The 12886-nt window shown below is 44.3% G+C and overlaps 1 protein-coding gene across 6 annotated transcripts in view; it reads right to left on the minus strand.

The window, feature by feature from the left end:
* Window positions 1-7175: 7175 nt before the first annotated feature.
* LOC147617821 (polyadenylation and cleavage factor homolog 4-like) overlaps window positions 7176-12886 on the minus strand; it is a 61222-nt gene continuing 55511 nt past the window's right edge. Inside the window, exons 4-9 of one of the 6 annotated variants that reach the window (XR_015262264.1) lie at window positions 10313-10942; window positions 9858-10211; window positions 8241-9746; window positions 8045-8149; window positions 7570-7668; window positions 7176-7469 (exon numbers count right to left, since the gene is read on the minus strand). Coding sequence is in view for 2 of the 6 variants with exons in the window: in XM_086776081.1 (XP_086632207.1) it covers window positions 7621-7668; window positions 8045-8149; window positions 8241-10211; window positions 10313-10942 (2754 nt within the window). In the remaining 4 variants the exon portion in view is untranslated. Of the gene's footprint in view, window positions 7669-8044; window positions 8150-8240; window positions 10212-10312; window positions 10943-12886 lie in introns of all 6 variants that reach the window. The other 5 variants (XR_015262265.1, XR_015262262.1, XR_015262263.1 and 2 more) reach the window with 5 other exon arrangements.

The raw sequence follows: 12886 nt of genomic DNA on the forward strand, positions 1-12886 counted from the left end.
AAACAATCTCCATTTGGTTTGCAAAGGTGGTTTTGTGTCAATCGGCATGATGTACATGCACTTGGTTGTAACCTAAAAAACTATCTAGGAAGCTTTAAGCCTCCTTCCTTCTTGCAACGCCATGCTCAATGAAAGGCATAGGATAGCCATATTTGATCGTGGCTGCATTTAGCTTTTTGTAATTTACACTCACTCAGATTTTACCATTCTTGTGACAACCACAATGGGTGATGTCCATTCCATGTGCTCTATTCCCTCGATGAAACCAACCGCTTGCAATTTGCCAATCTCATCCTTGATGGCATGTGCATAGTGTGGGTTTTTGGGGTCTACTTCACATGATTTGCATTGAGAACCACCCGCGAATGGTACGGGTCACCAATTTGGGTGATATTCCTTTGAGATATGAGTAGTCCCATGTAAAGATATCCTAGAACTCTTTGAGAAGGGATATGAGATTAGCCTCTTCCTCTGGTTTGAGGTCAGTCTATGTACACATATTTAGGCTTCTCACCTTCCTCAGCTAGATTGACTTCTTTTACTTTTGTTGGGCCTTTGATAGGTTCATCCAGAGATGTCTTCCTCTTGGCACCAAGCATTACTACTATGTGATCTCCCTTCTTAACTTGGGTGAATATTTTAGGGAGATCCAAACTTCAAATCGCTCAAGATCCATATCGTCCCACTTTTTAGATTGCTAAGTTTTTTAGATCATTTAATTTTTGGATCGCCCGCTAGTTGGGATCGTTCAATATTTAGATTGTCTGTGATCCGGATCCTTAGTTTGAGATCTAAATCGTTGCTCTTGGATTCAGATTGCCGACCCAATTTTCCAAAAAGTTGAAAAACAAGAAAAGATGAAAATTCATATTTACATTGTTTGTATGCATCTTGCACAGTTTATTCATTTTCATGTTAGTTTATTGTTTCATTGTGAAATAACCTTGAAAAATATAAAAGCATTATAAAAACCCATTTGAAACTCCAAAACATCATAAAATACTCATAAAAGGACCTTAGTTAGCTATTATGGTGCTAGATCAAGTGCTTATGCATTTGTGGTCAAGATAAATCATTACTCAACCTTATTCTAATTTGACCTTCAACTACGAAACTTCATCTCGTGATCCCATATCAGGGAGTGGTAGTGGACCACACATAGAGTTGACCTCCCTCTAATTACATTAGACACTAGCTCAAAAGAAGCCCAAGAGTCCTCTCACAACAGAGGAGACTAGATCAATAGTATTATGGGGAATATAAACCATGTAGAGCTTCCACAAGTGAGAATGGAGCCTAGTGAGTACCATATATTCATAGGTGAATCATCAAGAAGGGTTGAAAAAGGGCTTACAATGTTATGGTTATCCTGAGACTGCAAATGTTATAAATCTAAATTGACCATAACAAGGTGTGCTCTTGGAGAAATGGTCACTTCCAACATTATTGACCATAACATGGGGTGCTCTTTGAGCAATGGTCATTTCCAAAATTGTTGTGTCGTGGACCAAAGATCCTGGACAACCCAAAAGTCATTGTCGCTTCACGTGATGGACACAAATTCTATGTTTTGGTTTATGTCAATAGACAAGATCAGGTGGCTGACATCTTCATAAAGACATTGGGTACAAAGAAGCTTCACATGTTTAGAAGCTTACTTAAAGTGCATGGTATGGAGTTACCCTCAAGGTAGAGTATTAAGATATCAAGCTCAACTAGCGTGGATATGGATGATACACTTGGATGACAACTCCACAATTACGACATTGGCATAGTTTGTGAGATTATGGTTAATATGCTACCACTTTGGTTTACTAGAGTTATGGCATACACTAGTAGTAGAGTACTTTCTCTTATAGTATTTACTCTTATCTTTATGTTATGGTTGTCAAGAAATAAAGAAGATAGTGGAAAATTTAGCCAACCATCTCTCTCTTGTGTGCTTATCTATTCTTGTGTGTGTGTGTGAAGAAGAAAGCTTGCAAGGAGCTCAAGCTCACCCACTCCCCTCCCCCCCCACCCCCCACGGGCGGCGGGCCACATTCTTCTTAGTCTAGGTAGGCATCTTGAGGTCTGAACACAAAATCTCTTTATCTCGTTGAGATATCTCTGTGTAACTTAGTTTGATGCATCAACCTCTCCTTGCCTCTTACCCTCTAGCTCCATTTTATCAAATGCCCCTAAGAGAGAGAGAGAGAGAGAGAGAGAGAGAGAGAGTTGTATTAACGTTTCAAAAGGGCAAAATGACCTATGAGACCAAAAGGTTACATCATATCCATGACGTACATCATCCTGGGTACAAAATAGTAATAAAGAAAGATAACAAAAATCTAGAACTTTAAAATCTGATCTAGGTACATGAGTAGAGAGCTCTCATATCACCCTAATACATCCCTCATGGGTCGCTGTGACATGGTGCTCAAGGTGGTAAAACTGAGCTGGCACGAGAAGGTCCTATGATGATGGGAGATGATGGCCCGGCTCTTCTTGTGGTGGCGTGGCCGTGAGCGAGGACCATGAGAGAGAGAGAGAGAGAGAATTTTATATACCAATGGAAAGTTCAAGTTATTTTCCAACCTTAAAGAAACTAAAATATGATCTTCACCTTGTGAGAGAGTCAAACTCACAAAGCTTAAAATTATCAAATCCATAATCCTTAGAATAATATGTGCGCTATGAATTCTGACCAACATTGTTATGCCATGTCTGAATATAACAAGGCTAGTAGTGTGAACCGTAATATGGGCTATATAGTTGTGTTTGTGCTCATATGTAGTGAATTCCTTGGTGGGACTAGCCTTGGGACAGGGGCACTCGCTAGTTACACCAGTGATAGTTGTGAGGATTGGGGATGTGTGATATAGGACAAATATGCCTTGTACGTTTGGTACATTGGGGTTGCAAGGTCTCTTGCTCCCGGGTGGCTTATAGTTATATCAAGTTTGGAGCCTATGGTCGCATGCTAGATGAACCCAACTATGTCCTCATGGTTGTTATTTCGCATGCTAGATGAACCCAACTATGTCCTCATGGTTGTTATTCATCGTTTATGTTGGATTATAGATTGGGGTTTTGGAGGGTTTTTCATTTGGTATCAGAGATTTGTTAACAAAAAGGGTCTACTAACAAAGTGGCAGATGCACTGAGTAGAATTGGACAAGTGAATAAGCTTTTCTTTAACTGATATTGAAACTCAACTTTTAAGGGCTTTGTATCCAAGAAGTATATTTTTTATCTACGATATAGGCCAAGTTTTTCTTTTTTTGTATTGCAAGAGTTATTTTAGAGATGGAATTGAAGGAACGCATGCCATTAGGCATGCAAGACAAGGGGGCGAGTATTGAACCCAGGCTGTCGCGGTGTAGGAGAGCCCTTACCGCTAGGCCATCTCCCCCACCTCTATAGTCCAAGTTGAGAGATGACCCATATCATTGTTGGTTTGAGAGAGTTTTTTTTGCTTTTGCTATGCCACACAGTAGTTTCACCCTAGGAGAGCTCATTTATTTTTGTCCAATTTGGGTCAATTTCAAAGGGAACGATGAAAAATGTAATGGGAGCCGCGCTGGTTTAAGCACTATGTAAAGGATTTGGATCGGAGGAGAGCTTGGGCATGCTATCAACCCTTGAATGGTGGAGTCAAGAGTGAGGTGTGGAAAGTAACTGTGTGATTGGTGGCAAAGAAAAGTGAGGTCTACATGGGAAATCTTTAGGCGGAAAACAGTTGGGCTAGAGGTGAGGAGGCTGAGAAGGTATCGCCTTGAGGTAAGGAGTTGTTTGTCTAGTGATCCTCTCTTTCTTTCTAAATACTTCCTATCAATGCAAACAGATTGGGAATTATAAGAAATTGTGTGGCAAAAGTAGGTGATAAAGAGGGTTGCACAAAAAGAGGAGAGAAAGGAAGACAAAGGGGGACTATAGCAGAAGGCAAGAAGATGTGGACAGGGCTTAATGCCTCGGGATCTTTGACCCGAGGTGGATAATCGCCCACATGAAGAGGAAAGACTACCCCGATTGGGAGATAGCTTGAGAATTCCTATAGATGGGATTTTCAAGCTATCTCCCAATGAGTTTGCTTGAGACCCACAAATCCTGATACCCCCAATAAGTTTACTTGAGAATTCCTATAGACTCTCAAGTAATAAGGACTGGAAAAGTCTATCTCAAAAGTATTTTGGACCTTATTTGATCTTGAAGCATCTCTTGGATGGAGTACACACGCATCATGTTAGTCGACTAAAAGAGGTGCTAGATTTAAGAGATGGCTTGGTGTCTACCCAAAGGCTTGTGAGGCTTAAGGATCTATCCATTTACATTCTACACGAGTTGGTTGTGATAGTAGAGAGTAAACCCTAAAAATAAGTTAGCTTCTCAATGGCTGATTAAATGGAGAGAGTGTGAATGAAGACAACACTCGAAAGAACGTTGCTTCACTATGACGCCAATATCCAGATTTTTTTTCTTCTAGTCTTCTTCTCATTAGGAGAGGGAGAAGGTTGTCTCATGTCCAAACGTAACAAGGCTAGCAGAGAGACTAGTCCAACTGCTCATTATAGTGTGAACTATATTATAGACTATTGTGGCTTATTTGTAACGAGTTCCTTGGTGACACTCTGACCTCCCGATAGGATACTCCACCATGGTTTTGTTCACTAGCTAGCTGCACCAGTGACAATCATGAGAACTTGAATACGTGGTATGGCACATGTATGCCTTGTGGTGCGAACTACGCTAAGGTCACATTGGTCTCTAGCTCAAGGGTGACTTACCATTATATCCACATTTGGAGCCTATTGTTGTGTGCCAATGCCGAACCCATCTGTCCTCATGTTGTACGCTCACCGGTGCATTTATACATGTATGAATCTTGGGCAAATTCACAAGTAAGTGGACTTCTTACATGAGGTGTTTCATACGTGCTATGGCATCCCACTCACATCATCAATGCCCAAAAGTAGGTGCAAGTTCATGCATTAAGATATATCACAAGCAACAGACAAACCTACATAAATAAATTATCAAACTTATCATTTTTCCAAAGGTGAGGGACGGACTCAACCATTATGAAGGCTAGAGAACACACCCACCCAAAACACACCATCTACTAACAACTTACAAAAGCCCACAAATAGAGGAGGGAAAGAGAGAGAGAGAGAGAGAAAGTTATATTAAACGTCTTCAAAAGATCGATGGTTCTATGAGCCCAAAAGTAATACGATACTGTCCATGTAACAAAAGTAATACGATACTTTCCATGTAATCTCATCATGGTACAAAAGAAAACAAAGACTATAGCTATGAGTTAGGAATGTCAAATCTGAGCCACATGATACAAAGTGGAACCATCATCATCATACAACCTATGGAGCAAACCCCCCTGATAGGGGGAGGGGGCCATCAAGGATATCGAGCATGGAGTTAGCCTGATGTCTGTGTTACTAGAGAGAGAGAGAGAGAGAGAGAGAGAGATAAAGTAATAATAACGCCTCCAAAGACCAAAACTAAAAGAAAAGAACATCTAGCACTATGGTATACATGTAATCAACAGATGATCCCCTGTAGAGTGATGTCATGACCAACTAATGACAATACCCACCTCAGCTAGTATTGATCTAATGGAGGAACGAAATGTCAAGCCTCTAAGATGGGAGCATGTCATATCAGCATACAATCTCTCGGATCTGTATCTGTGAGATGAAGGGTCGTGGTGCTCTGGATTGAGGACGCCTAGCTTACAAGATAGATCGTGCTCACTCATTGAGAATTCCTTTTGGGTGCGGAGCTGGGTGGGCTCTGATGTCAAAGCACAAGCACTGGTATGGGTGGTGAACTCTAATATGGATGCTTACACCACAAAGAAATCTGTGATGGCTCCCTTAGAGGTCCACTATTGAGACTAAGACTGACTCAGTACATCCGTGTGTCGTTGGAGCTCCATCAAGCACAGGCCCAAGTATCTTTGAGCCTCATATTGTGTCACCCATGCGAGTGGGATGAATCCCACCAGAGAAAGGCAATGGAATCTCCCCCGTATCTCAGTAGGCCGGGTAGCTTAACATAGAGTGTGCCTCATCCTCCACCTTTCATGTGGTACATAGACGTGGTACGTAGACTGCCTCATCATCCACCTTTCATGTGGTGCATAGTCTGCCTCATCCTCTACCCCTCATGTGGTACATAGTCTACAAATTCTCTCCTCCCGTGAGATATCCTCAGCTCAACCAATCTCTACCTTCAGGTGTTGGGAGGGCACCTTGAGCAGGCCGATTGCGATACACATCGCATGTGTATCTGCCTGTAAATTGGGGTCTAAAAGATTCCATCCTTGTAAACTCCAGAAGTTATCTTTGTAGAACTTAATTCTTTACCAATAGCTGAGGAGGGCACCCACATCTGATGCATGTGAAGTTTGAGTAGATCTAACCAGATGATCCGGTTGATCTCCTGTTATGAGAGGCCGAGGTAGGGGGAATCCATACTAAACTGAAATAAGGGGGAACAGTCTATCTACATGCCATGTGCATGAAACTACTGAACAACCTCCGAATACCATGCACGTGTAGGGAATGGTGGTGGCCTATCAACGAGGAGGGTAATCTAGCTCAATTGGCCTCGCTCCCTCTCCCTTTCCTGATGTAACTGCATAAAGGACTCTAGTGCAAGGCGCGGAAGGCCGTCTCTGTCACGAGTGTATACATGTTGAATGCTTACAGAGGGTATCTGTATACATGCTGAATATAAGTGATGGTCTGAAAGAGAGAGAGAGGGAACTGTGAACCAAAAGATGCCAAATAAGATACGTGAGTAAACCGGATGTCAAGATAACATGAAAATGAGAACCACACTGACAGAAGAAAAACAGGGCCAGTGTACTGAGAGAGAGAGAGAGAGAGAGAGATTTAACCTCTATGAAAGACCCAAAGGGTCTATGAGACCAAAGTATTACATGTGATCTGTGCAAATAATGAAAGGAAAAAAACTAGCTACACAAAGAACAGTACCCACGAGTCCTGCATGTACAATGTGATCAACACACCTTCATTACTGCATTAATAAACGCCAATTGTGTAAGTCAATAACAACACACCTCCAGTACTGCATTAATAAACGCCAATTAAGTAAGTCAATAACAACACACCTCCAGTACTGCATTAATAAACGCCAATTACGTAAGTGAATAACAACACCTTCAAACCATGGCAGGCTAATTGATTGATTTGGAAAAACGAGAGACATATCAACCTAGCTCTAAGCATTACTGCTGTGTCGAATTAATCGAAAACCACAAAACCGTCTATTCCTCCCTTGCATTTGGATATTGATTGTGTTACAGAATGCTCAACTTGCACGATATTGAATTAGAAAGATAACATTGCTCTTATCTCTACAGCCCTGTGAACCAGTCAAAGACAGTTGCTTTGATAAGTCCCATCAAGTGGCAGCATTCTAACAACTATGATGTGTCCAGGCTCCTACACAGAATTTTCCATAGGTAATGGCACTGGTACAGAAACCGATCAGGCTTTCTCAAAAGCATTAGAATGAAAACTCACAAGCATGTGAAAGTATTACCTCAGCCATTTCAATCCTAGACTGGTGGGTGTACCATGTGTAACTGACACTTTAAAATCGTGCCTTTTTCCTGGCATGTTCCAGATCATGTCCTGCTTCCTGCACATTCATTTGTGAGCAGTCAGCATAAGACTGCAAGCCTTCGTATAAATGATTCTCTGACACTTCACTGAATGCACACTCAATACTTTCAGCAACACTTGCTTGGAAGATCAGAACATGCTCAAGTTTATAGATGTGACTTCAAAGGTTTGCAAAGAACACATCCTACACAAATCCTCTATTGTTCAAACTCATCAGTCTTGACATCATCACCTAGGAGGCCATAGCTTTTGCAGAGACCACAAAAAGCAGGTTTGAAAACATTGGCGCAGCAAAAAGCAAACAGCAAACAAAGCCTCTGCAACAGGCTAAGCATAAAGGTTAAGAGTGCAACAGGCTGAGCATAAAGGTTAAGCCTCAGAACAGAGCGCACCTGATATCCATGTATGCTAAATCCATCGCGTGACAAGGGTGCTGTGGTGTTTCCACCTTCAACGTTTCCAGTCTTGACAAGAGCAGGCGGCAACAAGAGTCCAGACTGCACCCAGGTTTCCACAAGCTTAAGATCCAAGATCTTATCATGCAGTTTCTAAAAGATTGACCAATTGAGAATAAATGACTAGACTCACCATTGTGTCCATGTCGACCACATCCGAATTCGATCGGCATTTTGAATGTACTATCGGGCCTTTGTCTTTCATAACCATGCCAGGAGCTGTATTTAAATACACTGCACCCTTGTACATCCATTCATCTGTCTCGTCATTATAAAAGTCCTCAAACGGCTCTCCACATAATGTGCATGCAACCTGATTCTCATCTGCAGGAACGGCTGGTTCTTTATCGTCCTCTGTCTTTGCAAAGCTCTCTTCAGCAAAGAAATCCAGTGGCGGACGAATGGAGGCAGATAAATCCAGCCCTTTCACCCATTCCTCCTTACCTGCAAACCATCTCCTGGACAGCTTTACTGATCGGTTCTGCATGCTGTTTCTGGAAGCATGCCAGTCCATGTGCTTCATCAAGTCATCCTGAGACTTGCATCTCAGCCCGCATGTTCTGCACTGTTGAAGCGGATTCGAGTATAATGCATTAAGGATAAAATCATGGCGCTCTCTTAGAAGATCCGGCTTAAATGCAATGCCGATTGACTCCTGCCCGGTGTTTGTTGAGGGAACATCAGCAAGCATGGAAGCAAACTCCTGGCTTGGAACATTCAAACAGGTGCTTGTCATAGTCACAGCAGGAGGACCATCTATGGAGCCTTGTGTGGCCCCAGTTGCAGTGCCTATGTTCTGATTAGAAGCCAGAGTGGAAGTTGTGCCAATGTTAGGCTGTGGCAGAGATGCAGAAGAATTGAGTGGAGAAATAACTCCTTGCGCCACAAGAGAGGACAGAAGAGATGTGATGTTACTCAGTGGCTGTGATGGAAGGCTTCCGACCTGAGACAAAGAAGGCGGAGGTCCAGGGGGCAGAGGAGGTTGATGTGGTGGCTGACTTAGAAGTGCTGCTTGCATTGAAGCAGCAACAGGGGGTAGGACACCTTGTGTTGGCAAAGCAATGGTTGCAGCACCAGGAAACAGGGATTGTGGCTGTCCACTGGACATGGGTGGTAAAACAAGGGTAGAGAGATGTGCAGAATCACTAGGAACTGGAGCTGTGAAAGGATACTCAGGCGGCAACTGTGAAGCTTCAGAGAGAGGCATGTACCCACTGCGGAGGAATGCTGCCAGAAGATGACTGGGATTCTGATTTTGTGAGCCAGTCCGGGCAGCATCAGCTTCCATCATTTCTCCAAGGTGTTGGGAATGAGAGAGAGGCTGTAGAATCTTTTGATGCTCTTCATGATGTGGTTGTGTGGCCTGAACGTGCTCAGGTCTAAGCACCTGAGCATGCTTCTCTGAAAATCCTTTGAATGGTGGCAAGTGTTCCTGTATCTGTTGCAATGAGTGCAAGAAATCCGTTGGAAGAGGAAGAACTGGCGTTGTGTGTGATATCTGCTCAGGCAGAGAAGGCTGATCCGAAGATAGGTTTAATGCTTGTACTGATTGTGCCTTGGCAGCCTGAAAAGAAAGTGATGGCTGTTGTGCAGGCAGTTGCACAACTGACTGCTGTAGAGGGGGGTGCATCGATAAATGCTGCTCAGATAGCTGAGATCTGTTAGTTGCATGAATCTGGCCTTGGTGTACTGTGTGATAAGGATTGGTTGTTATTGGTGACATTGGTAGCAAAGGCTGAGAAACACTTACTTGAGAAGGCAGAAGGCTCTGAGGATGCATAGTAGGCCTTGTCGATACCGGAGGAGGTCCAAAGGAAGGCCCAAACCCAGTCAATCCAGTCGTAGATGAACTGCCTGGAGCTGGCGGCATATGTAAATTTGGAGGAGAAGGGAGCCTGTTTGGCTGAATAAATGGAGAAGGCCGAAGTCTAAGCTGCATCGGAGAATATGCATGTTGAGGGGAAGTATGAGGCAGCCGTTCAGCAGGAAACTGATGCCCTAGACCTGAGCCCGGGTTCAGGCCGAATCCGGAAGCCTTCACATCTGGACTTGCCACAACCCCGATCCCAGCCTCTTGCTGCATAGCAGCACCTTCATGCTGTTCCTGTGGAAAACAAGTAACAGTGCTCTTTAGATCAGTGAACCAAAGCAATCTGAGGAATACTGAGCTGAGAAGTCATGAAATGAACCAGAAAAACAACATACTCTTTGAAAAATAGGGTTATTTCTATCAGATGGTGGTTGATTTGCTGCATGTAAGGGTGTATCATGATGCCAGACAGGGCGTTCAGGAATGACTGGATTACTCCTGAGGTTTCCTTTGCCTAGTCCAGTAACACCAGCCAAATCTTTAGCCCCCTCCCCTAGATACCAATTATCTTTCCTGGACGCCTCCCAGTGCCGCTCGTTGTTTGCTAACCTTGAAATCTTGTCATCCCAAATGTGGCCTTCCTCCTGCCAACCTTTCTGCACACCTCTGCCCTTCCCACGGTCACGCTGGGACAGGACCACTAGTGGAGGGTTCTTCAACACTGGTGGAACTCGAATGTTACCATAGGCATCTATGAGGAGTCTCGGAGGTGGTTGCCTCCCATCATAAACACTTCCATTTGCGTACCGCTGCTGCTCTAACTCACTGTCGGTAGGCCTTACCAAACTGCCATCTTCCTTTATCCAGCTTTTCTCCCAAGATTCCTGGCTTCTTGGCCTCTCATCGCCAGCCTTAGCTCCTATGTCAGTGCAAACATAATCATAATCCAAAAAATTATCTGCAAGATTTTTTCCAGGTCCAAAATCAGCACCAAAACCATCTTTCGGGGTGTCTGCTGTCGGGGGCTGCCTTGCAAAAAACGGACATACATTATTAGCTATTGATATAAAATCCAAGTTGTTCAGTACCTTAAAAAGTCATCCTCATTAATTTAGATTGCAACTTGAAAAATCAAAACCAAAATCCTTGCACACAAAAGGAGCTAACAAATGAACTCTATTTCAACCAGTCTACACAAAACGGCTTGGCTCAGCATCTAAAAGTCCACCAGACCTAAATTTTGTGGAGTTGGGAAGCTCCATGCCCACTTCACACCAAAATCCATACCTACAATCCTCACAAAACCAAAAGAACATATAGAGCTGCGCAAATAGCGATTGTGAGCCAGTGGAGAACTGACACACAAGATTGGAGTACTACCTCCACTATAGTTTGAGCAATCCGCGTAAACCTGTGAACAGCCACTTATAGCGAGATATTATGTGTGACTGTAATATGCAGTGATGTCATATGCCTAGCCATGTGTCATTGCCCTAGTGAGTGTGATGTGTCAAAAGATAGGGCGATAAGCCTATAAAAGCACTGTACTCATTGAAGTTTAAACATATCAATCCAGATTCAATAGAATCATTATTGAGTTGTGCAAGTTCTCTACCTACAAATGGTATCAGGGCTAGGGTTAGCTGAAACCGATCCCATCAAGTGGGAATAGACTCCGTTGGACACCCACACGCATAATAGCACAACTTAATATCACAATTTGAAATGGACAACTTAATAACAACTGAAAATTGAAATGAAATGAAATGTTGATAGATGGACACCAACACTGGGGCCGGAACGGGCCGACCCCCCCCTCAATATATGATATATTATTGGGAGTATTTAACAAATACAATACTCCATGGGTTCAATGAACCAGATGATGTCCATGTACAACTGAGATGAATACAGTGAAGTAGATGTTCGAAGGAGAGCGACCACTTGAGTGGTCCAGTCTCTACGGTCCTGTGCCTTCACTGGAATCCGCGGAGAGCGCCCCATTGGTGTTCCAAGACTACGCACAAACAGGCGCTCCCGTACTAACGCCTGGCACTCCCGATCTCGGCACCTTTGGACCGTGGTTCTCCAAAAGCTTGGACTACCCAGCACCGAACGCGTGTTAGCCGTAGAGAGAATCCTTTATCAGATTTACAACAAAGTTCTTTACTTAAATCTGAATTCACTTACTTGTAGCTCGCAAAGCCACCTGTAACTGTCTATGGAAAGGAGGTGTAACAACTTGTAGAGGAGCACAGCCAACTGCTGAGCAAGACACAGCCGCCTGCTGTGGAGGAGGAGGAAGCGTAGCCACCAATGGAAAATAGGTACAGCCGCCTATGGGAGGAGGAGCAGCCGCTATGCAGAGGAGGCAGCCGCCTGTATGGGAGGAGCAGCAGCCGCCATGCAGAGGAGGCAGCTGCCTGTATGGGAGGAGGAGCAGCCGCCGTGCAGAGGAGAGGAAAGGGAACACCTGGCTGCAGCCTGCTGGTGAACAAGCGCAGCCTGCTAGACAGAGGGAGGCGCACAAACGTTTGCTGAGGTGGTGGAGATGGCGCAGCCTGAGGAGATGGTGGAATCGCCTGGCTGCAGCCGCCTGAGAGCCAACGAGGAGGAGCAGCCTGAGGGGATGGAGGCGCCCAATCGCCTGCAGTAGACAGGCGCAGCCGCCTGTGGCTGCGAGTGGGAGAGAGAGGCGCAGTCGCCTGAAGAGATGAAGCCGCCTGAGAGCCAACGAGGAGGAGGAGCCTGAAGAGGAGGAAACAATCGCCGGTTCTGTCCTTCCACGAGTGGGGTGGTCGCTCTCCTTTGTAGAGATTGGAGAGGAGTTACACGACCACAGCTGGCCAGCTCCCCACGTTTGCATGGGGGCGGCCAGCTTCATGGTGTGGTGTGGGTAGGTGGCCATGCACCCACCTCCACACACTTAAGGGGCTAAGTGTGGCTCCCCACCTTGGCCCATATGTGGG

The sequence above is a fragment of the Cibotium barometz genome, chromosome 36 (assembly GCF_041138505.1).
Source record: "Cibotium barometz isolate CiBa-2024 chromosome 36, ASM4113850v1, whole genome shotgun sequence".
Lineage (NCBI taxonomy): Eukaryota > Viridiplantae > Streptophyta > Polypodiopsida > Cyatheales > Cibotiaceae > Cibotium > Cibotium barometz.